Source organism: Chiloscyllium plagiosum, chromosome 31, assembly GCF_004010195.1.
Source record: "Chiloscyllium plagiosum isolate BGI_BamShark_2017 chromosome 31, ASM401019v2, whole genome shotgun sequence".
In the NCBI taxonomy this organism is placed as follows: Eukaryota; Metazoa; Chordata; class Chondrichthyes; order Orectolobiformes; family Hemiscylliidae; genus Chiloscyllium; species Chiloscyllium plagiosum.
The window spans coordinates 2,439,464-2,466,595 of NC_057740.1; the positions used below are offsets into that span (position 1 = coordinate 2,439,464).

The 27,132-nt window shown below is 42.4% G+C and overlaps 1 protein-coding gene across 3 annotated transcripts in view; it reads right to left on the reverse strand.

Annotated features, from left to right (window-relative positions):
* safb (scaffold attachment factor B) overlaps positions 1-21,794 on the reverse strand; it is a 71,987-nt gene extending 50,193 nt beyond the window's left edge. For all 3 annotated transcript variants that reach the window (XM_043720813.1, XM_043720811.1, XM_043720812.1), the window contains exons 1-3: positions 21,590-21,794; positions 17,847-17,934; positions 17,527-17,588 (exon numbers count right to left, since the gene is read on the reverse strand). In XM_043720813.1, the coding sequence (XP_043576748.1) occupies positions 17,527-17,588; positions 17,847-17,934; positions 21,590-21,751 (312 nt within the window). In that variant the 5' untranslated portion in view covers positions 21,752-21,794. The remainder of the gene's footprint in view (positions 1-17,526; positions 17,589-17,846; positions 17,935-21,589) is intronic.
* Positions 21,795-27,132: the final 5,338 nt, after the last annotated feature.

The following is a 27,132-nucleotide window of genomic DNA, read 5'->3' on the forward strand; positions in this document are numbered from 1 at the left end:
GGGCACAGTGTTGGGGGCGTGGGCACAGTGTTGGGGGTGGGGGCACAGTGTTGGGGGCGTGGGCACAGTGTTGGGGGCGTGTGCACAGTGTTGGGGCGCTGTTCTCTCTCAGATACATAGGCAATGCTGTTCAGAATGTAAGTAACATTTTCTGTATCTGTGCTTTGCTTGGAACTAGGGCGTGGCCTCAGCTGCAAGGAGCCAGGATGGTAGCAAGGATGGGCAAGGGATTAGATCTCTCGTGAATTGGGGTTTATTTGGGTGTTTGTTTATATTAAATGTAGTGGTTAGTTTTTTGTTGGGATAGCTTTTAGACTTTATAGAGTTAATGTCTTTTTTGCTTGCGACACCTCAGATAAGCTTCCTCCTCTTGGGAAACCACGGGCTGCCTCCTGCCTTAGACATGCTGCAGGAGATGCATTTGACTGATAAAGAGCATCTGAAACTGCAGCGGGGGGTGGGTTATGACACGGTATTCTTCTCCTCTTCTAGCTCCAAGAGTAGAGGAGTAGCTATGCTGATAAGAAGGAACCTTCCATTCCAGGAACATGAGCAAATTAAGGATGAACATGGATGGTTCATCATTCTTAAAGCTCTAATACATGGGGAAGAGTATGGCGTCCTGAATATTTATTGTTCCCTCGCGCACCCTCTTAAATATCTAATTGATGCAGTTGCTAAATTAATGAATTTTGGGGTGCACCACACGATCATAGGAGGGGATTTTAACCGCCTAATGGATCCCGGGATAGACAGGATGCTAAGGGGCCTGGCAGGTATGCCCACCCAATCTAGACAGTTGGTGGACTTGTGTGAGGAGTTGGGATTAGTGGATGTGTGGAGGCATCGCCACCCTAATGGAAGAGACTTTATTCTTTATTCCAACATACACAAGTGCCACAGGTGAATTAACATGTTCCCTATGCTGTTGGTTTCTTTGGACAGAACATTGGCTTGCAAAATTGGGAATATAACTATCTCGGACCATGCGCCAATGTATTTAGATGTTAAAATCAAGGGTGGTGGAATAGATGCATGGCACTGGCACATGGACCCATTCCTGTTAAGGGATAGCACATTTGCCACCCAGGTAAATAGTGCGGTGAAGAAGGCATATGGTGTACTGGCTTTTATTGGTAGAGGAATTGAGTTCTGGAGTACTGAGGTCATGTTGCAGTTGTATAAGACTCTGGTGCGGTTGCATCTGGAGTATTGTGTGCAGTTTTGGTCGCCATACTATAGGAAGGATGTGGTGGCACTGGAACGGGTGCAGAGGAGGTTTACTAGGATGTTGCCTGGTATGGTAGAAAGGTCGTATGAGGAAAGGCTGAGGCACTTGCGGTTGTTTTCATTGGGGAAAAGAAGGTTTAGGGGTGACTTGATAGAGGTGTATAAGATGATTAGGGGTTTAGATAGGGTCGACAGTGAGAATCTTTTTCCTCGTATGGAGTCAGCTATTACAAGGGGGCATAGCTTTAAATTAAGGGGTGGTAGGTATAGGACAGATGTTAGGGGCAGGTTCTTTACTCAGCGAGTCGTGAGTTCATGAATGCCCTGCCAGTAGCAGTGGTGGACTTTCCCTCATTATGGGCATTTAAGTGGGCATTGGATAGGCATATGGAGGATAGTGGGCTAGTGTAGGTTAGGTGGGCTTGGATCGGCGCAATATCGAGGGCCGAAGGGCCTGTACTGCACTGTATTCTTCTATGCTCTATGTTAAATTGCAAATAGGTAACCTTTTTAGCCAGACAAACGAAGGGGGGGAAGCTTTTCTCAATTTAGTTTAGGGAATGAAGCTGGACAAACTGATGGAATATTAGTGGTCGAAGACTTGTGTTTTAGTAATCTCAATTCATTTAAACGGAGTCAAGATCCCCACAAAGAAAGGGTGTAAAATAGCCAAATCTAGAGATCCTTCGATGACAAGTTGCAGAGTTAAGATCATAACTTTGCATTGCAACAGGCAGTTGGGGCTGCAGCTTTATGAATAGATAATTTAATGTCAATTTCCTGCCTTCAACCTGTAATACTGCAGTACTCCCTTTCAAATAACCACCCAATTGCCTTTCAAATGCTTCATTTGAATCCACATTCACCACACTTTCAGGCAGTGTATTCCAGACCCGAAACACACGCTGCACAAAAATGATTTTTCTCACACAGCTTATTTAACCTTGCATATTCCCACCCATCTCTCTAAACAACTTGTGTCTGGACCCCCTCATGATTTTGAACACCTCAATCAGATCAGCTTTCAGCCTTCTCTTTTCCAAGGAAAGCAGTCCTGACTTCTTCAATCCATCTTCATAAATCAAAGAAAATTATGAGCTGAACAATGCAATAAGGCCAGAAAAGTACAAACCATGGGGCTAAAATGAAGAGAACACTCAGGAAACAAAAAGTGATTAAAAAAGACTGGAAAGTAACAATCCAGGAAAATCCAAAGTTTTAAAAAAATTAATACACAAACAGCAACAGGATAACTTGAGAAAATAAGACCTAATAGGAAGCAAAAAGGTTAACTGCTCATAGATGTCTACAGCACAGAAAAAGACCATTTGGCACAATGAATGTTGGCCCACAACCTTGCACATCTTGGCAAGCGTACATCTAAGAGTACACACCTTTTAGAGGGAAAGGTGTGGGGGGTGGAGTCAAGGATCAAGTAATTGTGTGGTGACAGAAGATCTGGGTAATTTTAATGAATACTTGCAGCTGGATTCAATACCTGAACAGCTTATGATAAGGAGAAAATATTGAAATATTGGATGGGGTTAAATTTAATAGATAAATTAAAATATTTAACACCCCTTTCAGTAGATAAATCACTTGATTACATGCGTAGGTGTGACAAGTACATTGTTTGAGGGGGTTATCAACACCTTTGACGAGGTGCCACAAGGCTAGCCACAGAATCATAGAGATGTACTGCATGGAAACAGACCATCCGGCCCAAACTGTCCATGCTGACCAGACATCCCAACCCAATCTAGCCCCACCTGCCAGCACCCGGCCCATATCCCTCCAAACCCTTCCTATTCATAATACCCATCCAAATACCTTTTAAATGTTGCAATTGTACCAGCCTTCAACACTTCCTCTGGCAGCTCATTCTATACACGTACCACCCTCTGCGTGCAAAAGCTGCCCCTTAGGTCCCTAGTTCTGGACTTCCCCACCCCAGGAAAAAGACTTTGTCTATTTATCCTATCCATGCCCCTCATAATTTTGTAAACCTGTATAAGGTCACCCCTCAGCCTCACAAACGTAAAAACTATTGGAGTGTACCAAACTGGATCGAAAAGTGGCTGAGTCAAAAAGCAAAATAAACACGGATGAGTGTTTTTGCAACTGGAAGGCTGTACTATATGGTTCAGTCTTCAGTCCCAGCTTCATGTAATTTGTATTGCTGACAATTATCTAGTTTTATAACTCCTACGATTTAGAATACATCATCTAATTTTAGGAAGCGGATTCCACTCCCCCTCCCCCACCACCACGCCTGCTCAGATAGTACCTTCCAGCTCCACATCTCTACAGCTTGAGGACGATAAGAGGTGGTGTACAGGAGCTCCACAACCTTCAGGTTTCCCTTTAACCACACACCATCCTGTTTTGCAAACATATTGCTCCTCCTTCACTGACGCTGGGTCAAAACCGTGAACACACTTAGGAGCACCTTTCCTACATTATCTGAATAGCTCAGGATAGTTCACCACCACACTCGCCAGGGTAACTGGGAATTGCCAATAAATGCTGACTTATCCATTAATGCAGAGAAATGTGTGAATGAAACAAAAACTGGTCATGTGGTTGATATTTAATGACATAAAGAATTAGAGAAGTTGAGCAAAAATACAGAAAACTGAATTCAACCCACAGAAATGGGGGGGGGGGGGGGGGGAGAAGAGAAGGGAGGAAAATCAGGGGCCATAGATTTAAAGTGACTGGTAGAACAATTAGAGGCGAAATGAGGAAATATTCTTCCATCCAGAGTATAGGGATTTGAAAATCTGCCTGAAATGATAGTCTAGCCAAAAACTTTCACTACCAATAAAAAGCACATTGTCAGATGAAGCTCCATCACCTGAAGAGCTATGTGTCTAATGCAGAAGGAGGAATCGAGTAGGTAGCTCTCTGCTGACCATGTACAAATGGCTCTGTCATAACTTCCTATGAAATACATGGGAAACACCAAATATGATTCTATAACCTGGACTATCCAGTAGCAAGAACCAAAAGGCTATAGAAAACAATTTGTTTTCAACTTCATTAATAAATATCAGATTTTCAATTAAAAACAGTTTTCCTCCTCTGCTTTAACCATCAGCAGAAAAACAAGTGTTTTCCACAGACATTGCCTATTCTGTGAACTACTCAAAGTAACAAAGCTTTGGGAATTCTACCTTCAGTTTATATTTAACAAATCCTAACTCAACACATACGCGTGCGGCAATGTATTGCAATGTTTGAGGTATGTCACGGGAATAGTAGTCTGGATTTTGTGAAAATAACAGATGCTGATGAAGCAAATAGTACAGCAACAGCAAAGAGGGGTGGATGGATAACAATACTGATCTAGAAGCTGCTGCTGCCGCCAAGAAAATGGCATTACACCATCTGCCTCATCATGGAAATGGTGAACATTAATTACAATTAATATTGCTCAAATGGCAAAGCTTTTTACCTTGCATTCATTATTACAAAAGCAAGAATGACAAAATTCAGAAGATCGTGACAATTTATTGAAGAGAGTAACAACAGGTTCAGAACTCTGATCAGTTGAGGCATTACCATGGAGAAAGCAATAGGCTTCCCAAGCTCCTGGGTAATCCAAAAAAAAGCACAAGGCTTGAACATTCTTTTGTTAGCAAAGAACAGGATATTGCATATAAATGTATGTTGCAATTTGGAAATGATGATGAGCTTGAATGATTATCTTTGCAAGTTTAACTAATAGCGCACAGATGCCAAAGCTACCTCATGTCCCCTTTCTGCCCTAGAGATTTCCCTCTTAAATACATTCATACTGCTTTTATACTCTTCTAAGGAATCACTCTGATTTCTGTGGCTTTAATCTGATATATGCTTCCTTCTTGACCAAAACCTCAATTTCTCTAGTCATCCAGCATTCCCTGCATGCACAAGCTTTGCCTTTCACCACAACAGGAACATACTTACTGGACATACTCGTTTTTGAAGGCTTCTCAATTTCAGACTGTCCCTTTAGCTGCAAACATCTGCCCCCCAAATCTTCTCAAGTTCCCTTCTTCATCTCTGATGTGTCTCAGTTTTTCCTTATCCATCTTTTTGCTCTTTCTACATTAGTAAAATATCTTTGGGTTTTCCTTTATCTTGTTTGCTAGTATTTTTTCATAGCCTCTTTGATTTCCTTGTTTTCTTTTACTTGATCCCTGTACTTTACCTCTACGCTATCCACAGCGTTGAGTTTTTTTTTAATGACTAGCAAACTTTCTTCTTCCATTTAATCTTCCCTGTATTTTTCTGGGCAACCATAGGAGTTTAGATTTGGCAGATTTTGGAGAGGACATGCCTGCTTTGTGATCTAAGGATCTCACCGTTTAGTGTCTCCAATTGGTTTACCTTAGCAGTCATGTCCAGTTCACATTAGCCAAATCACTTCTCAGTTTTGTAAAATTTACCATCCCCCAGTTTAAGCATTTTACTTTTGATTTATCTTTGCCCTTTTCCATAATAATACTAAATCTAACTGAATTGTGGTCACTATCCCAGAGATGGTCACCCACTTGATAAAAAAAATTCATTTCTAGGATGTGGGCGTCGCTGGTTGGCCAGCATTTATTGCTGGTGCCTAGTTACCCTTGAGAAGGTGACAGTGAGTTGTTTCTTGAATAGCTGTAGTCCCTCTGCTGTAAATTGACCTGCAACGCCATCTGGGAAGGAATTCCAGGATTTTGACCCAACGACAGTGATGGAACGGTGATATATTTCCAGGTCAGAATGGTAAGGGGAGGCGATGGTCTAGTAGTATTACAGCTGAAACGTTAATCCTGAAACTCAGCTAATGTCCTGGGATCCCGGGTTTAAATCTTACCACGGCAGATGGTGGAATTTGAATTCAATAAAAATAATCTGCAATTAAGAATCTATTGATGACCACAAAATCATTATCGATTGTCAGAAAAACCCATCTGGTTCACTAATTTCTTTCAGAGAAGGAAATCTGCCATCCTCACCTGGTTTGACCTACATGAATCCAGACACTCAACAATATGGTTGGTTCTCAACTGTCTTTTGAAATGGCCTAGCAAGATATTTGGTTGTACCAACTGCAACAAAGTCTCAATGAAATGACACACCAGACAGATCATCTGACATTGACCCAGACATCGGAAAAGACAACAGTGAACGTGCAATGGCCTCCTTACGAACATCTGGGGGCTAGTGCCAAAATCAGGACATCAGTCTCACAGACTAGCCAAGCAACAGCCTAATAATCATACCTTACAGACAATGTCCTAGACACCACCATCATTGTCCCTGGATATGTCCCGTCCTACTGACAGGACAGAACCAGAGGTGGCGGCACAGTGGCATGCAGTCAGGAGTGTTTCCCTGAGAGTCCTCAATATCAAGTCTGGATCTCATGAAGTTGCGTGATTTCAAGTTAAACATGGGCAAGGAAACCTGGAAGTGTGGTGTCCAGAAATGCAAGCAATATTCTAAGCGTGGCATAACACAAGATCTATAAAGCTGCCGCATAACTTGTCTATCCTTACACTCGATGTCCCTTCCAATGAAGGCACACATGCCATGTGCCTTTTTAAAAAACTTATCCATGCTGCCACCTTCAGTGAGAGTTCTGCCAGTCGCTGCGTAACTTCCATCCGTACTTGACCTTTCATATTGCATCACCTCACATTTGTCTGGATTAAACTCATCTGCCATTCTACTGGCCATGCTTCCAACTGATCGGTATCCTGCTGTATTCTCTGACAATCCTCTCTATCTGTAATTCCACCAACCTTTGTACCATCCACAAACTTACTAATTAGGCCAACCACATTTTCCTCTAAATCATTTAGGTAACATCATGAACAGCAGAGGTCCCAATACTGATCCTTGCAGAACACCACTAGTCACAGCCCTGCATTCAAAAAAGCATCCTTCCACTGCTACCCGTTGCCTATGACTTAACCAGTTCTGTATTCATCTTGCCAGTTCACCCCTGAAACCATGCTACTTAAACGTTTGTATGAGTCTGCCATGAGGAACCTTGTCAAAGGCTTTACTGAAGACTCAATCAACTTTGTCACCTCAAAAAAAAACTCAACCAAATTAGTGAGGCATGATCGCCCTGGCACCAAACCACGCTATCTGTTGTTAATAAGTCTATTTGCTTCTAAATGCGTACAGATTTTGTCCCTGACAATCTTTTCTAATAATTTCCCTACCACTGTGAGACACTCAGATCTGTAATTTCCAGGATTATCCTTGTTAGCCTTCTTAAACAGTGGGACAACACTGAATATTCTCCAGTCCTCTGGGACCTCACCTGTGGCCAAACAGGGTATAAGGAGGTTGGTCAATGGTCCAACAATTTGGTCTCTTGCCTCCCTCAATTTTCTGGGATAGATCCCAGTATGACCCGGGGACGTATCTACCTTAATAATTTTTAAGGCACAAAACCTCTTCCTTTTTAATAGAAATTTGGCATAGAAACTTGACAATCCCTTCCCTGAGATCATCCTCCAAGTCCTTTGCTTTGGTGAATACCAACATGAGTTCGTTTAAGATCTTTCCTACCTCTCCTGCCTCTACACACAGATTCCCTCTTTTGTCGTTGAGCGGACAAACCCTTTCAATGGCTATCTCTTGTTTTTTTATATATGTACAGTCTTAGGATTCTCTTTAATCCTGTTTGCTAACAACTTTTTAATGACCCTCTTAGCCCTAATTTCTTGTTCTTTCTTTATATACTTCAAGGGGTTCATCAGTTCCCATCCTAATACACCTAATGTTTGTATCGTTTTTCTTCCTGGCAAAGACCAAAACATCCCTGGTTGGCCAAGGTTCATGTAACTAGCCATACCTATGCTTCACTCTCGCAAGAACATGCTGCTCCTGAACTCTTCTCAATTGCCATTTGAAATACTCCCATATAATCCAATGTACATTTTCCCTCAAACAGCCACCTCCAATTAAAATTCTCCAGTTCCTGCCTCAGTGTTGGAGCTCACCTTCCCCCATTTAACACCCTCACCCATGAGCACCTTAAAACTTGTATTATGGTCACTACTCATGAAATTATCCCCCATTGAAACCTCTTCTCTCACCTGGCTGAGCTCATTTCCCAAAACCAGGTCCAGTATAACCCCTTTCCCTGGTTGACTGTTTATATGTTGTGTCAAGAGGCTCTCCTGAATAGTGCTTACAAATTTTGCCCGATCTGAGCCCCTAGCATGTAGGGAGTCCCAGCCATACAGGGAAAGTTGAAATCACCCACCACAGCAACCCTGCTGATTGTACATCATTCCAAAATCTGTCTACATATTGTCTCCTCTATCTCCCATTGGCTGTGAGGAGGCCTGTAGTATACACCCAGCACTGACTTCACTTTTCCTATTCCTGAGTTCTACCTATATTGCCTCACTGCACGAGTCCTCTAACATATCCTCCCTCATTACAGCTGTGAATACTCCTTTACCAGTAATGCAGCTCCCTCACTCCATTTATGTCCCAATCACACCTGGAACATCTAAAACCTGGGATATTCAGCTGCCAGTCCTATCCCTCTTTCAGCCAAGTCTCTTATCACAATAATGTCACAGTTCCAGATACTAACCAAAGCTTGAATTCATCTACTTGGCCTATGGCATTGAAACACATGCATTCCAGACCACTCTCACCAGTCTTTGCAGCAGCATTTCCTTGTTCTTATTGTTCATCTTGGTTTCTACCTTTCCCTCAATTTCTGCATTTACTACCCTACACCTCTGGTTCCCACACCCCACTAGTTTAAACCCTCCCCAAACACTCTACCAGGTATCCCCCTGCCAAGGAACCAATCCCATTCCTGCCCAAGTGTAACCCGTCCAGTCTGTACAGGTCCTATCACCCTCAGAACCAGTCATAATATCCCACGAATCTGGAAACCCCCCCCAGAAACCATCTTTTCAGATAAGTGTTCATAGTGAGTCTTGAGAAGATTTGCAGCTGGATGTAGGTTTGCTTGCTGAGCTGGAAGGTTCATTTCCAGACGTTTCATCACCCTACTAGGTAACATCTTCAGTGGGCCTCCAGTGACTAGCTTGTGGCACTGGTAGTAATCCTGGGATTACCACATTTGAAGTCCAATATTCCAATTTCTTCCTAGTTCTCTCTTTTATGCTTTTAGAACCTCATCCCTTTTATTAAGCTATGTTGTTAGTACCAGCATGTACTATGACCGCTCCCTACTCACCCTCCCCCTCCAGAATATCCTACAACCACTCAGACATCTAGGACCCTACTACACCATCCTGGACTCTTGCTTGCAGCCACAGAAACACAGACCTACACTCCTTACAATTGAATCCCATGTAACTTTAGACTTCTATGCCTCTCTCTCCATCCATGCTGAGCAACACCTAGGAGAAACACTAAGGATGGTAAGGGCACAAATGTATTCTGGGTGGGTAATTTCACTGTTCACCATAAAAAGTGACTTGACAGCAGTACAATTGATCGAGCTGGTCAGGTCTTAAAAGACATAGCTATGGAGATTAACTAACAAGAGGGAAAAATAAAATTGACCTCACTCTTACAACCTGTCAGCTACAGATACATCTGTACAGGATGGTATCAGTAAGACAGACCACCGCACAGTCCTTGTCCAGACTTCACATTGAAAATAACCTTCAATTGTTGTGTGGCACTGTCACTGTGCTAAATGGTACAGGCTTTGAATACATCTAGCAACTCAAGACTCAACATAACCCATAGCCTCATTGCCCTGCATATCCTCCACTCAACCATTACCTTCACAAAATCGTCTTGAATTTTGTACTTTCAGTAACGCTACTTGCGCCACAAGCTTCACCATTTAGGCAAAGGTAGATCAGGGAGGTAACTGCACGGCTTGAGGGATGGTGTAGAAGAGAGGGTTTAGATATGTGGAGTGTTCGGAAAAAATAAATTTGTTCATAAAGAAATGGGCTTCACCTGAGCAGAAATGGGATTAATAGGAGAGAGTGAATAGTGTAATTGATATAAACTAGAAATGGGGAGGTGGTTTGACAGATGGGCCTAATATTGGAAGTACCACTTAGGGCAAAAGGGAGATGATGTGAAAATGAGAAAAAGGAAATGAGGGGATGCTTAAGTGATGACAGTGAACAAAGGAATGTTCATCTTGCAATTGGCAAGAGAGAGATATGGGTATATTGGGCGTGCACAAATGGAAGGAATACACTGAACAAAACTGGGGAACTGTAAGCTGGAAGAGCTCAATTATCCAAACGACATGGGCAGGGAGTATTTTGTTTGGATAATAGTGTATTCTCATAATCGAATGCCAGATAAAAGTTTAGCCAAGCATCGGGACCTTGTGATCTTGTTCAAATAATCCGAAATTTAGATAATCAAGGTTCGTCTCCAGCAGCAACGACAGAAATGTGGCTAAGGAGAACTAGACACTTAACATCCAGGGTTATAAAATTTTTAGTAGATAAAGGGTGAGTAAAAGGAGATGGTGCAGCAGTCTTGGTCAAACACAATATTATAAGGCCTCAAACGAGATGCAGTTACTGAATTAGAATCTATATGGTTGGAGGTGAATGACAGGAGGAAGCAGTGATCTTGTTGGGTATTTATTATAGACCTCGAAAATATTGGGGAGAATGAGCATTTGTAGGTAGACTATGGAAATCTACAACAGGTAGGGCTGCGACAGATGGTTATTTCAATTACTCCAGAGCAGACTCTGAGAAATGTAGCGTGGAATGTGAAAGGGGATAGTCCTACCAGGGAGGCACCTGTGCTGGACCTGGTCCCAGGAAATGAAGCAGGCCACATGGAGCATTCCAGAATCGGGCAGCATTTGGTAAATAGTGATCATAACAATATAAGGTTCAATATTAAGTTAGAAAAAGATAAAAATCAGTCAACTCTCAAGTTGAAATGGAGCAGGTTGATTATTTCAGTGGATAACAGTAAATGAAAAATAGGAGAGTTTTGAAAGATAAGGTGCAAGATAGACAGATACACATAAGAAATAAGTACAGGTATCCAAAGGTAGAGCATCCTAGATGACTGAGGATATTAATGAGAAAAATAAGAAAAAGGAGGTGCATGATGCATCTAAGAATAATAATAGCAATAGAAATCAAGAAGATTACCTCAAATGCAAGAGAGGCAAAGGCTTGAATAAGGAAAGGTAAGGGGCAGCACGAGGAAAGAATGGCAGGCTGCGCTAAAGCAAAAAGATGTGTTTCAAATATATTAATAGTAGATGATTAGTAAAGTATAAAATGATGCCCATAAAGAACAACCATGCTGCTCACTGAAACAAATGATCCTGAATTAGAACTCTGCTTCTATCTTCACTAAATTAGAAAAGGCTGACAATGGTCCTGTTGAAAATGTGGGTGTGGAGCAACTAAGTGGCTGATAAAAAGATGCTCAAAAAGCACTACAGGTAGAGAAGTCACCAGGACCGGTGAAGTGCTTCCTAGATTGACAGGGGTAAGGGAGCAAATTGTAGATTCAGTGACAAATTTTCCAGGGCTCAAAACACAACACCTTGAGATGGGAGGACCGAAATTATGATGCCAATGTTCAAGAAAGAAGCAAAGGACAACCCAGGAAACTACAGACCTGTCAGCTTGACATCGATAATGGGAAATCTGATAGAGGCCATTTTACAATAAGGTAAATACACACTGAAGAGAAAAATGAATTTAACACTTGAGAGTGTAACATGGTTTAGTCAAGGGCAGATCACATTTGACAAATGTCAGTTCTCTGACAAGGTGATAGGTAGTGAATGAAGACAATACTGTGAATGCTGTATTTTTGGACTTTCAGAAAGCATTTGATACACAACCACATGGCAGGTTGGTAAGCAAATTAGAAATGTTTAGGATTGATGGGACCTTAGCAGCATGGATTAGAAGTGAATTAAAATACAGGAAATCAAAAACTAGGTATTGGTGGGCATTTTTCAGATTGGAGTTGCAAGTAGTGTTGTCCAGGGATTGATGCTGGGACCCTTGCTTTTTCTGATGTATGTAAATAATTTGGAGATGAGTGCTAAGGGCAATATCTCAATTTGTTGATTATAATAAGCGAGGGATTGCGAGGATGATGCCAAATGACTTTAGAGGGACACAGAACAGCTCAGACACAGACCCTTCAGCCCATGACGTTGTACCGAACATAATGCCAAATTAAATTAATCCCTTCTGTTTACTCTTGGTCCAAATCCCTCCATTCCATGAATATTCTTGTACCTATCTAAAAGCCTTTTAAATGCGCCTATTGTATTTGCCTCCACCACTATCCTTGCAGTGTGTTTTCAGCACCTAACACTTTTATAAAAAAAAACTTGCTCCTCACACCTACTTTGAACTTATCTCCCCCTCATTTTAAATGCATTCCTTCTACTATTCGACATTTTAACTCTGGGAAAAAGATTCTGACTACCAACCCTATCTATGCTTCTCAATTTTATATATTTCCATCAGGTGTCCCCTCAGCCTCTGCCACTCCAGAGAAATCAACTCTAGTTTGACCAGCTTCGCTTTACAGCTCAAAGACTGCAATCTCAGCAGTATCGTGGTAAACCTCTTCTGCACTCTCTCCAAAGCCTCTACACCCTTACTTTAATGTGGTGACCAGAATTGAATGGAATACTGGAAGTGCTGCCGAAATGAAGCAGTATAAAGCTGCAATCTCACTTCCTGACTCTTGGACCCAATGCCCTTGCCCTGAAGGCAAGCAGGCATACGCCATCAGCACCACCTACGTTTGTGGCCACTTTCAGGAAGCTATGGACAAGGACTAACCCACCCATCTAAGTTTTCATCCTAGTCACATACATAAATCAGAGGTCCCAGTACAGATCCCTGCGGAATATCACCAGTCACAGGCATCCAGCCAGAAAAACATTTCTACTACTGCCCTGTCTTATAGGTAAACCAATTCTGAATCCAAAATGCCAAGACCCCGCAGATCTCATGCATCTTCTTCTTTTTGATGAGCCTACCATGAAGAACGGTGTTGAAAATCTTACTAAAATCCATGCATACAGCATTCACTGCCCTAGCCTCATCCTCCCCCTCCAAATCTAACAAGACATATCTGCCTGGCTCAACGCCATGCTGACTGTCCCTAATTAGGCAATACTATTCCAAAAGTATGTAAATCCTACCCCTAAGAATCCTCTCCATTAGCTTCCCAACCACTAATGGGACACTCACCAGTCTATAATTTCCTGGATTATTCCTATTTCCCTTTTTGAAAGGAGGAACGACAGGAACCCTCTAGTGGTTAGAGAGGATAAAAAGATCTTGGTCAAGGCCCCAGTAATCTCCTCTTAATAACCTGGAGTTATTGGGCAGCGGAGAGTTATGGCTTATGGCTCTTCAAGAGACCCAACACTACTACTTTCTTGCTGTCAAAATGCTCTAGCATATTAGCATACCCCATGCTAATCTCACTACCCTTCATGTCCTTCTCCAAGGACATAAAACATTGGCAAGTTGGCCAAATGGGCAGATCTTGCAGATAAATTTCAATTCAGAGAAGTGAGAGAGATTCTTCTATGTTCTATTAGTGGGTTAGTATAGGTTAGGTGGGCTTGGATCGGCGCAACATCGAGGGCCAAAGGGCCTGTACTGCGCTGTATTCTTCTATGTTCTATTAGTGGGTTAGTATAGGTTAGGTGGGCTTGGATCGGCGCAACATCGAGGGCCAAAGGGCCTGTACTGCGCTGTATTCTTCTATGTTCTATGATGCATTTTAGAAGAAGAAACATGGAGAGACAACACAGCTGCAATGGTACAACTTTGAGGGGAGTAGAGGACCAAGTGCATTATTCTCTGAAGGTAGCCAGGAAAGCTGAAACAGTTAGGGCAGCTTATTGAATTCTTGTGTTTATAAATATAGGCACAGAATATAAAAGCAGAAAGTGACCTGTCACCTCTACGAATCATTGGTCAGACCACATTTGGAGTACGAAGATCAGTTCTGCGTACCTTATTTAATGAGGGATATAAAACCTCTGTAGAGTGCAATGGAGATTTACTAGAATAATACCAGGAATGAGGGATTTGTGATGCAAGGAAAAATTAGAGAGGTTGGACTATTCTCCTTGAGGAAGACAAGATTAAGATGTCACTTACTGAGATGTTCAAAATTGTGAACAATTTTGACATTATAAAGGATATTCTGTTTTTTCTAGTTAGTGTGTCAATAACTAGACCTCACAATTTCAAGACTGTCAGCAAGAGAGCTAGGAGCAAAAAGAGGAGACGGATTCCATATGATTCAAAAGAGAGCAAGATACACATTTGAAAGTGATAAATTCATAAGGATACGAAGATAGGGCTGTAGAATGGGACTATAATCAGGTAGCTCTTTTGGGAGCCAGTATGGACACAATGGGTTGAACGGCATCCTTCTGTACTGTAAAATTCTATGTTTCTATCACCTCGAACACCTGATAAGCTTCATTCTCCAGAATTAGGTCCAGCACTTCACCGAACATTTACAAAGTTCTCCTATATACACATTTCAAGAAATCTCAACAGTCTATATGATTATCGGAATATAAATACCATTTTTACTCATCTCTGAACTGACTTAATTGCCCACTGACTGTCTGGGAGTCAAGAATACACTCCCAACAGTGTGACTGCCCCCTTTTCCTAAGCTCTAACTGCAAAGCCTCATTTGACCACCCTTCAAGATAACATCCCTCCTTACTGCCTAAAATAATAATGCGACGCCTCTGACATTTGCATATTCCCTGCCCTGCTTTAAGATCCTATACCCTAGAATGTTAAGTTGTCAGCTGTCCCTCCTTCAAATATGTCTCGTGATAGGAACATCAGAATCTGCCTTATCTCGAATACTCCGAGCATTAAAGTAGAAGCCATCCAGATTTGCCTTTCTCTCAAGATAGCTCACAGCTCAACTCACTCTACCTCAACTCGTTTCTAAGTTATGCCATGTCACTACTGAACCAATGGACTGTGACCCGCGCTCCTGCAGAACTAGCTTAAACCCTCCAAAATCACTAGCAAACCCTCCCACAAGCATGTTAGTCCCATTCTGGTTCAGGTGCAGATCATCTTGCTTGTAGAGATCCCACCTTCCCCAGAAATGGTTAAAGTGATCCAGGAATCTAAAACCCTCTCTCCTGTACTAACTAGAGTTATGCATTCACCTGCTTTAATCTTCTATTTCAGGGCTCACTAGCACATGACACTAGAAATGGTACTGAGATCAATCCCAGGACTATGGGAAGTTTCTTCTGGTGAGGAGAGGTCAAGTAGGTTGGGCTAGTAAACAAAGATTCTCAGCGGATTTGACAGAGCAGATGCTGGGGGGTACTTTTCCTTTGTGGAAGAGTCTAAAACTAGAGGGTATGATCTCAGAGTGAAGTGGGCCACCCAGTCAAGACTGAAGAGGCATTTCTTCTCTCAAAGGGTAATGAATCTGCATAATTCTTGATAATAGAGGTCTGTAGAGATGAGGTTCATCAGTACATTCAAGTTGATCCATGATCTCATCTAATAGTGCAGCAGACTCAATGGGTCAAATAACTTCCACGGTGTTTACATTCTATGACAATCCTGGCCAATGCATCAGCCACATGGCAAATGGGATTCAAGATTCCCTCCATTTCTAAAGTGATTACAAGTCACTACTCCTGATAGAACAAAAAGCCAATGCACTTGTTTTTGATCCACACAAATGATTTACATCTGTACTTTCTATATGATGGGAGATATGTTCAATAACTGCTAATATTAAGACGTGTAAATAAAGATTGCAAGATGGCAACAGAGTACTTTTCCCCCTCTTCTTTCACAGTTTTCTTTTACATTAACCTACTTATTTTCTTTGGACAGCAAGTTGGGCAGCATGGAGGAGAGCAAGCCCACTGCATGACAACGAGAGGCTCCCCAGTATCTGCAGTGGAGAAGGCAGCCCCAGTTTCCTGGCACCTGCAGCTTCATAGTTTCCATGGCATGGTAGCAGCTGGAGGCCTGGATTGGGACTTTGACGATTGGCCAGAGGTCTCCCAGACAGTGGGCCAAAGAAGAGGTCAAGTCCTTGCAGATTGCGAGCTCTCTGCAACTTTGGTTCTCGAAGCCTGTTGAACTTACAACTTTTATTTCCTTATTATTCTACTTGATACGAAGGAGGGCTGTAATGGTTAACTTTGTTGCCTTATTTTTCTGCTTTGTAGCTACATTTTGTACTGAAGTACCTTTGTACCCAAGGTGGCACTAGAAAAAGTGATATTGTACAATTTTCACTGTACTTATGTACTTGCATACACATGACAATAAAATCTAATTCTCACCTGAAAAGCATTGCGGTTATTGGCACACATCTACAGCAACTCAATTATTTCTAATAGACTGAAACATTTCAGATTTTGATGGGTCAGGATGCCAATTGAATATTTATGTGCATTAAGTTTGTATGAAATTCTTCAGATTTTAAAGATTTCAGAAGAATATCACTGTGTCAAGTCAAGAGAAGCTGACAGCAAGAAATTATGTAATGGAGAAAAGCAAAATGTCATCCAGAGGGTCAAATGCAACAAAGAAAACAGTAATTGATGGCAAAAACAGACACTGACTTAATCAGGGGCAATACAAAGAATCAGGGCAGAAGAAAAATGACTTAGTTAAGTGCACAAAGTTGAGAGGAAGTCCACAGCTATTGTTGACCCTGGTGAATATTTATATGCAACTTGGAAGAAATGTTTGTTGAACTTTATCAAAACAGATCAAAGTGTACTTCTACTATACCAGATCAACAGTATTTCACAGATATATCTAATTTAAACCTTATTTTTCCTCATACCTGCTGCATACAAAAATTGACTTTGAGAACCACACTACAAAAGATTGTGACTTTGATTAACCAATGGAGTGTCACTATTCCAAAATGTGTTTTGCCATATTAACTAAATGAAGGTTTTTTAAAAAATTCTGGACTTATTCCTTTAAGTGCCCATAAAAACAAGCATGCCAGATTACAATACATCCTCTTCATATAAAGAAATGAATGCAATCTATATAATTTTTGACCTGTCATTTAGTTGTACCTAATGCGCATTTGTGGACAATGCACGATAATGGACTCTTGTCAAAGTTACTCTGAAAGCGTCATAATTATGAAGACCAGCCAAATTTTATTGTAATTGTGTATGAGTAATCATATCTTTGATTGCGCATTCAACTATTAGTATCTTTATCTTCAATAGAATGAATATAGGATGGAGTTTTAAATTAGAGCAGTCAATCTTGCCCAGTTACCAACCTGTCCATCTCCAGAATCTTCCTCCAGACCATCATCGGTTCCATCATCCTCTGCTCTTCGACCTACCCAAGAGAGTATAAATGAGCTTCAAGATATGCATTGTACTAAGAGATAGAGTACACACAGGACTGGTCTTCTTTAAAATTACTCATGGTGAACCAGTTAATTGGTTTAGGAACATGATGAAATGTGCAGAAATACACACGAGATGCTTAATTTTGGCTCATGGCTAAGTCAGTAGGGTAAGACAAAGAAATGGTCACGAAGAGTTTTGAGTTTTCCACTTGCTAAACCCTATATGCATTTTCTACACAAACTACCTTTTCCTGTTCGCTTTGGTACTTTCCGTCCTGGAGTATCAGCTGCAATTGGAATTTCATCAGGATTCCCACCTTCATCTTCTATTGCCTGAAGGCAAAGACCGCAATTATTAAGAGTAAAGGAAATAAAATTTACAACAATAATTTTATAACTATGACACTTAAAAAGGTTAAACATCTCTATGATGAGTTTCAATAATTAAACTGTTCAAGGAGTTTATTGAAATTGCAATTAGAGAAATTCTATTTAAACATATTACCAGATGGTAAAATGGAGGAACAGGATAATGTGGACTATGAAAGTCTGTTTGCAAGTTAACATAATCTCTACTTCATTAGTGGCAGAGCTTTAATGACCACACTCATCAACTTTCTTGCTGCATTCCAATTGATCACCCCACCTTCAGAAGACTCCCTCAGTAGGGAAAGGCTGGTAGGTATAGGGAATGCTGGATGACTAAAGAAATTGAGGGTTTTGTTAAGAAAAAGAAGGAAGCTTATGTCAGGTATAGACAAGATAGATTGATTGAATCCTTAGAAGAGTATAAAGACAGTGGGAGTATACTTAAGAGGGAAATCAGGAGGGCAAAAAGGGGACATGAGATAACTTTGGCAAATAGGGTTAAGGTGAATCCAAAGGGTATTTACAAATACATTAAGGACAAAAGGGTAACTAGGGAGAGAACAGGGCCTCTCAAGGATCAGCAAGGTGGCCTTTGTGTGGAACCACAGCAGATGGGGTAAGATACTTTGCATTTTGCATCAGTGTTTCCTGTGGAAATGGACATCGAAGATATAGAATGCAGGGAAATAGATGGTGACATCTTGAAAAATGTCCATATTACACGAGGAAGTGCTGGATTTCTTGACATGTATAAAAGTGAATAAATCCCCATGACCTGATCAGGTGTACCTTAGAACTCTGTGGGAAGCTAGGGAAGTGATTGCTGGGATATTTAGTCATAGAGCCATATTGTATCATCGACAGTCACAAGTGAGGTGCCGGAAGACTGGAGGTTGGCTTATGTGGTGCCATGGAACTATAGTCCAGTGAACCTGATGTCAGTGGTGGGGATGTTGTTGGAGGGAATCCTGAGGGAGAGGATGCACATGTATTTGGAAAGGCAAGGACTGATTAGGGAGTGTCAACATGGCTTTGTGTGTGGGAAATCATATCTCACAAACCTGATTGAGTTCCTTGGAGAAGTCCCAAAGAGGATTGATGAGTGCAAGGTGGCAGACATGATCTATATGAACTTCAGTAAGGCATTCGACAAGGTTCCCCATTGGAGAGTGATTAGCAAGGTTAGATCTCATGGAATACAGGGAGAACTAGCCATGCGGATACAGAACTGGCTCAAAGGTAGAAGACAGAGGGTGATGGTGGAGGGTTGTTTTTCAGACTGGAGGCATGCGACCAGTGGAGTGCCACAAGGATTGCTGCTGGATGCTCTACTTTTTGTCATTTACATAAATGATTTGGATGTGAACATAAAAGGTATAGTTATTAAGTTTGCAGATGACACCAAAATTGGAGGTGTAGTAGACAGCGAAAGTTACCTCAGATTACAATGGGATCTTCATCAGATGGACCAATGGGACGAGGAGTGGCAGATGGAGTTTAATTTAGATAAATGCGAGGTGCTGCGTTTTGGGGAAGCAAATATTAGCAGGATTTATACACTTAATGGTAAGGTCCGAGGGAATGTTGCTGAACAGAGACCTTAGAGGGCAGGGGCATAGCTCCTTGAAAGTGGTATTGCAGGTAGATAGGATAGTGAAGAAGGCATTTGATATGTTTTACTTTATTTGTCAGAGTATTGAGTACAGAAGTTGGGAGGTCGTGCTGCAGCTGTACAGGACATTGGTTAGGCCACTGTTGGAATAGTGTGTGCAATTCTTGTCTCCTTCCTATTGGAAAGATGTTGTGAAACTTGAAAGGGTGCAGAAAAGATTTACAAGGATCGGAGGATTTGAGCTATAGGGAGAGGTTGAATAGGGTAGGGCTGTTGTCATTTTCCTGAGGTGGGGAAGTCCAGGACTAGAGGACATAGGTTTAGGGTGAGAGGGGAAAGATATAAGAGAGACCTAAGGGTCATTTTTTTCACGCAGAAATTAGCTGCCAGAGGAAGTGGTGGAGGCTGGCACAATTACAACATTTAAATGACATCTGAATGAGTATATGAATGCAAAGGGATTGGTAGGATATTGGCCAGGTGCTGGCAGGTGGGTCTAGATTTGGTTGGGATATCTGGTCAGCATGGACAAGTTGGACCAAAGGGTCTGTTTCTGTGCTGTACATCTCTATGATCTAAGTATTACCATGCACTCACTACCTCTCCAAACATTCTACCATTGCTGAAATTTACCAAACTTTTTGTAAGGCACCTTTAGATGAGTTACACGGTGTAATTTATACACAGGTGCAAATTTAGCATTTAGTTTGTAAAACCTGCTTTACGTTAGCACATTAGTTAGTTAAAATCTCTTCCCTCCCAACTTCACCATGGAAAATTACCTTTGCATGTTGCCCAAATCAGCAACTTAAGAAAAATAATTCCCAATAAGGAGAATGACTATGATTCCAACAATTGAAAAAATATAGCATTAATCACATAATGGAGATACTTCAGACTAAACAGCAGCTTTCACAACTGTTGGAGCAAATTGCTGCAGATGAAATCTGCACTGAAAAGAAATGCAGGACTTCACAATGAGTCAGAGAGCATCCATAAAGAGAGCAAGCTATCAATAACTTGCTCTTGCTCCCTGGATTCTGCCTGAATTGCTGAGATCCCCAGCAGTTATTGTTTTCATTACCACAACTGATGTTTGTCTGTATTCCAGTCTTGGATTGATTTGCATTTATATTGATAATTTTTAGTTCACAAAAACTTATTTTTCACATGTGAAATTTCAATTATGTGAGAAGCACTAGAACTGTTAACAGTATAAATCCCTGATCTAATTTTAATCCCAAACATTGATATATTCCTGGTACTTTGCTGGAGCCACCAATTTGACTTCTGCACGAGTATGCGGCACTACCACCTCTATTCCTTCTAGTTTGCAAGTCATGCTGTGGAAATTAGAAAGAACATCCAGTTTGGTTAGTTAATCCAAATAGTTTATAATCGGACAACCGTTGTTCACAATTTTCTTAACGTAAGCAATCACTTTAAGCATCATGTTGTTACTAGCTACCAACGAATTCGTACATTGATCTCAAATGTCATGTAATTCAGGTCCTGCTTGTTGGTCTCTCAACCAAATTATACTTCGTTAAACTCCAGGAGAGAATCTACAGTCTTTCAGATCAAGAGGTGGAGTACAACCATGACCCAAAAGAAAAATGTGGCATTGTTAGGGACAAAATCTGCTGGGTTTTATGGCCAAAATTGAGCAAAGCCACGTTATGAAGAACTGCAGCTAAGGACGACTGCAGACAGCAACGAATGGATGGACATTCTCACAAGTTTGAGACCGCACTATCGTCAGTCTTTTACAAACCGATAAAAGACAAAAGCTTCAGAAGAAGGGGACTCCGAACAAGAAAGTTAGTCAGGAAATTGCGGGTTAAAGCGAGCCCGCGAACAGCCACAAACCGAGTGCCGGGGATGTGCGGCCCAGATGAGAGGATCATCAGTAGGCCCTCGTGAGGCCTGCAAGGCGGGCTCAGCCTGGAGCCCTGGCCGTTGGAAAGGCGGCGGGATCGATGCCCCCCACCCCCACAACCTCCTCACCTTCCGGAGTCGATCCACCAGCACGCTCTTGTTGCCGCTCGTGTCGAGATTTCTCTTCTTGAGCTCGGCTTTCAGATCCACCACCCGCAGGTCGGTGATCTTGCGCAGCTCCTCGTCGGCGGCAACCGCCGCCTGCGCCACTGCCGCGCTCTCCGCCGCCATAACCACACGATCCGACCGCCACACAGCAACTGGACAAAATGGCGCCGCGCAGCTCGAGCTAGAGGAGGGGGGGGGCGGGGAGAGGGGAGGGGAGGAAAGCTCCTCCCCAACAACGGGAAAACGCATGCGCGGGTGCCGGCATCACGGAGAGTGCGCAGGCGCTGGGTGCCGGCATCGCGGAGAGTGCGCAGGCGCTGGGTGCCGGCATCGCGGAGGGTGCGCAGGCGCTGGGTGCTGATACTGCGCGTGTGCACAGCCGGTGGTTTTCAGCAAATCCCAATGGGAGCAGCGCAGTTACATTTAAATTTAACTTTTACACATATTCGCCTCAGCGGCGCGGAGATCAGCATTTATCACTTATCCCAATAACCCTTGAGCTGAATCATTTTTCTGTGCAATTTCGGAATATGGATACGCTTCAACCGCATTGCTGTGGATGTGGAGTCACATGTAGAGTCACATGTAGACCAGGCTGGGTGAGGGAGGCAGATTGTCTTCACTAAAGGACACGAGGTGGACTTCTCTAACAATTAATTAAAAGTTCATGATGCACACCCACTGAGATCAGCTTCGTACTTCAGGATTATTGAATTGAAATTTCACCAGTGTTGGTAATTGAACCCCTGCTCCCAGAAAATTAACAAAAATAGAAAATGTTAAAAATCTTTGGCAGCTTCCGTGCAGAGAGAAGAACAGTTTTTGTTTCGAGACTGTCGTGACTCCTGTTTAGATCTCAGAACAGTCCCCAAAGCATTAGGGTGGATTGCTGCTTTATTTGCCCATAGGTTACCACGGCAACCCTCTCCCCACTGCAAGGCTGCCTTGTTGATATGAACTGTTGCAAAATATATTTATACAACAACTATAATATAATGAAATGTCCCCTGGGCATATAATCAGAGCATTATGAAACAAAAAATGACAATGCCATATTATGAGATATGAGGTCAAATGATCAAAATCTTGGTTAAAGAGGTAGATTGTTAAAAGAAATCATTCACAGGATGAGGTCTTCACAGGCTAACCGAGCATATATTGCCCATCTCCAAGGACAGTTAAGAGTCAACCACATTGCTGTGGGTCTGGGTCAACGTGTACACCGGACCAGATAAGGATCTTTCCCTCAAGAACATTAGTGAACCAGATGGAAACATTAGACTCTTAATTCCAGATTTCCATTGAATTCAAATTCCACCATCTACCACGGGTCTGGGTCTGGGGACCCATTTCAACCTGGGTCCCCAGACCATTACCAAGGTCTATGGATTAATAGTCTAGTGATAATATCATGAGGACATCACCTCTCATTTAAGCAGTACGCTTTTAAAGAGTATCCAAAAGGAAGAAAGCAAAATAGAGAGGCAACAAGGTTTAAGAAGGGAGTTGAGAGGCTCGCCAGCTAAAGCCATTGGTGGAAAATTATAATCATGATTTTGATTAAATAAACAGACCTGAAACATTCCTGTTGAAGAGCTTATGCCCGAAACGTCGATTCTCCTGCTCCTCTGATGCTGCATGACCTTCTGTGCTTTCTCAGCGCCACACTTTTCAACTCTGATCTCCAGCACCAGCAGTCCTCACTTTCTCCTAGACCTAAAATATTAACTTTGTTTCTCTTTCTACAGATGCAGCCACATTTGATGACTATTTATAGCAGTATCTGTTTTCAATTTGGTTTCCAGCATTTGCATTTCTGCTTTTCGGTTAGAATTGGCAATGCACAAGAGACCTAAATTAGACAAACAAAGGTATCTCAGAGGGTTGTGGGATTGGAGGAGATGACAGAGGGAACGAGAGGTCATGCCAATTGGGGATTTGAAAATCTGTGATTTTAAAGTGTCTTATAAGCAAATATTATTTAGTGTGCTCTTGTAGGTTCCAGCCTTGTGGCACAGTGGTAGTGTCCTTAACTCTGGGTCAAAGAGTCTGGATTCAAGCCTTGTTTGGAGGTGTCATACCATGCCTGAACAGATTGATTTAAAAACAGGCTGTGTTTGCTTACACCAGCGCATAGCGCTATGCACCACTCCTACCCTCAAACCAGCCTCCTCCCCTCCCCGTCCCCTTTACCCTCCCATCCCCACTCTTCTTCCTTCCCTCTTCCCCTCTTCCCCCCTTCCCCATCTGTACCCTTCTCTCATTCCCTCCCCTTTACCATGCCTTCCGTCCCCTCATCTCTACCCCCTTGCTGAAAGGAGGAGAAAGAAAAGAGAGCCGCAGAATTAAATATGTTAAAAGTGCCAAAAGTGAGAAACCTGGACCCCAGAATTTTATTTTATAAATTGGGAAGAATATTTAAATAATGTAGGTCAGCCCTCTGGATGCACTGAAAGGTAGTTAGAATTTCAAAAACTGTCCAAACTCAATGATTCTTGTCCAACTTTTCTCCTGTTTGCAAAAGCCAAGTGAGATTGGTGAATTCTGGTATCAGGTTTGGTGATAGTGAAATGAGAATTAATTATTACCTTGACTAAAACAAGTGAGTCAGACTCAATCAATTTGGCAGGTATAAAAAAAATCAGACAACAGTAAAATTATAGAATCCTTACAAGATGGAGGCCATTTGGCCATCAAATGCATTGACCCTCCACTGAGCATCTCACCTAGATCCTCAGGTTTTGATAATGTTTAACTGGGCAAGACCCAAATGAATTAACTCCCAAAAATCAGACTGACTAAGGAATTGCTTGATGACAGGCAAGTAATGATTCTGCAGGAACACCAAATGGCTGCATCTATCTTAACACATTAGCAGGAGAAAACAAATTTCTTACTATAACAGTTTGATAAGGTAGCATTTCAGGTCTGCCAAGGAAATGGACTCCAACCTGCACATGAGTATACTTTGGCAAGGGGTTAGAGATGAGGGGACAGAAGGCGGGGAGGGATGGTAAAGGAGAGGGAATGGGAGAAGGGTATGGGGGTGAAGGAGGAAGGAAGAAGGGTGGGGATGGGAGGGGCGAAGAGAGGTGGATGGTTTGTGGGAAGGAGTGAGGGAAGGTGGAAAGGGGATAGGGATGGGAATGGGGAGGTGAATCTATGGCAGGTTTGAGGGGAGGGAATGAGAGGAAATGGTAAGAGGTGAGGGGGAGGAGAGAGGATGGGGAGGAGTAGAGGATGGAGAGAGGGGTCAGGGAGGAGGAGAGATCAGGAGGGCTTGGGAAGATGAAGAGAGGTAGGGGGTGATTGGGACCCAAGAGAAAATCAAGGGTGGGAAGGTGAGTGTGGAAGAGGGGAGATGGGAGAAAACGGCCTCTTAGGCTGTTATCATTTCCACTCTGGGGAATTTCCCTCTGCCTGACCAATGTCCTCTCCCCCTGCCTTTGAACTCCAGTTCAGAATTGCATGTTCATCTACATGATAACGTATTGTGTCCATAAACATGTACATTGATATTCCTGACAAAAGTGTAGTCGCAAAATGTTTTGTCGGCTCCAATTAAGATCTCTACAAAACTCTGAAGATTGTCTCCTCCTCCCCACACAGATAGTAATTTGCCCCTCCCCCAACTCACCGAAGGGTCACTGGACCCAAAATATTTTTCTCTCCACAGATGCTGCTTCTTAATCTAAGATCAACCTAACCTACACACCTCTCAATTTACTGCCATCCATGTGCTTGTCCAGCAATTCCTTAAGTGTCCCTAATGTCTCTGACTCTACTATTACCACTGGAAGTGTATTCCATGCATCCACCACTCTCTGTGTAAAGAACCTACCTCTGACATCTCCCCTATACCTTCCTCCAATCACTTTAAAATTATGACCCCTTGTTACAGCCATTTCTGCTCTGTGGAAAAGTCTCTGGCTATTTAATCTATCCATGCCTCTCATTACCTTGTACACCTCTATCAAGTCACCTCTCTTCCTTCTTCTCTCCAGTGTGAAAAGCCCTAGCTCACTCAACCTCTCTTCATAAGGCATGCCCTCCAATCCAGGCAGCAGCATCCTGGTAAATCTCCTCTGCACCTTCTCTAAAGTATCTACATCCTTCTTATAATGAGGTGACCAGAACAATATTCCAAGGGTGGTCTAACCAGAGTTTTATGGAGCTGCATGTTTATAGACCGCCCTCGTGGCTTGTAAACTCAATACCCCTGTTGTTGAAAGCCAAAACACCATACGCCTTTTTAACAACTTGGGTGGCAACTTTGAGGGATCTATGTATGTGGACCCCAAGATCATGCTGTTCCTCCACACTGCAAAGAATCCAGTCTTTAATCCTTTATTCAGCATTCAAATTCGACCTTCCAAAATGAATCACTTTACATTTATGCAGGTTGAACTCCATCTGCTGCTTCTCAGCCCAGCTCTGCATCATGTTGTAGCCTGCAATTGCCCTGGTCACTATATACAACACCACTCACCTTTGTGTCATCGGCAAACTTACTAACCCACCCTTCCACTTCATCATCCAAGTCATTTGTAAAAACTACAAAGAGCAGAGCCCAAGAACAGATCCCTGCGGGACACCACTGGTCACCGACCTCCAGGTGGAATACTTTTCATTCACTACCACTCGCTGTCTTCTTTCGGCCATCCAATTCTGTATGCAGACAGCCAAATTTCCTGTATACCATAACTCCTAGCTTTCTGAATGAGCCTACCATGGGGAACCTTATCAAATCCCTTACTGAAATCCATATACATATCCACTGCTCAACCTTTGTCAACTTGTCTCGTCACATCCTCAAAGGACTCAATAAGGCTTGTAAGGCATGACCTGCCCCTCACAAAGCCATACTGACTATCTTTTTAATCAAATTATGTTTTTCCAAATAGTCATAAATCCTATCTCTCAGAATCCTTTTCAGTACCTTGCTTACCACAGATGTAAGACTGACTAGTCTGTAATTCCTGGGGATTTCCCTATTCCCTTTCTTGAACAGAGGAACAACATTCACCTCCCTCCAGTCTTCTGGTATTACCCCTGTGGAGAGTGAGAATGCAAAGATCATCGCCAGAAGTGCAGCAATCTCATTTCTCACTTTTTGTAGTAACCTTGGATATTCTTGGTCCGTTCCTGGGGACATCTATCTTGACGCTTCACAGCATTTCCAGCACATCCACTTTCTTAATGTCAATCTGTTCAAACCTATTAACCTGGTCCACAGTGTTCTCGCTATCGACAAGATCCCTCTCTCCAGTGAATACTTAAGCAAAAAACTCACTTAGGCTCTCCCCTACCTCTTCAGACTCCAGACACAAGTTCCCTCACTATCCCTGATCGACCCTACCCTCTAACTGATCATTCTCTTATTCCTCACGTAAGCACAGAACGCCTTTGCGTTCTCCCCAATCCTTCCCTCCAAGGCTTTTTCGTGCCCTCTCCTGGCTCTCCTCAGTCCATTTGTGAGTTCTTTCCTAGCTACCCTGTAATCC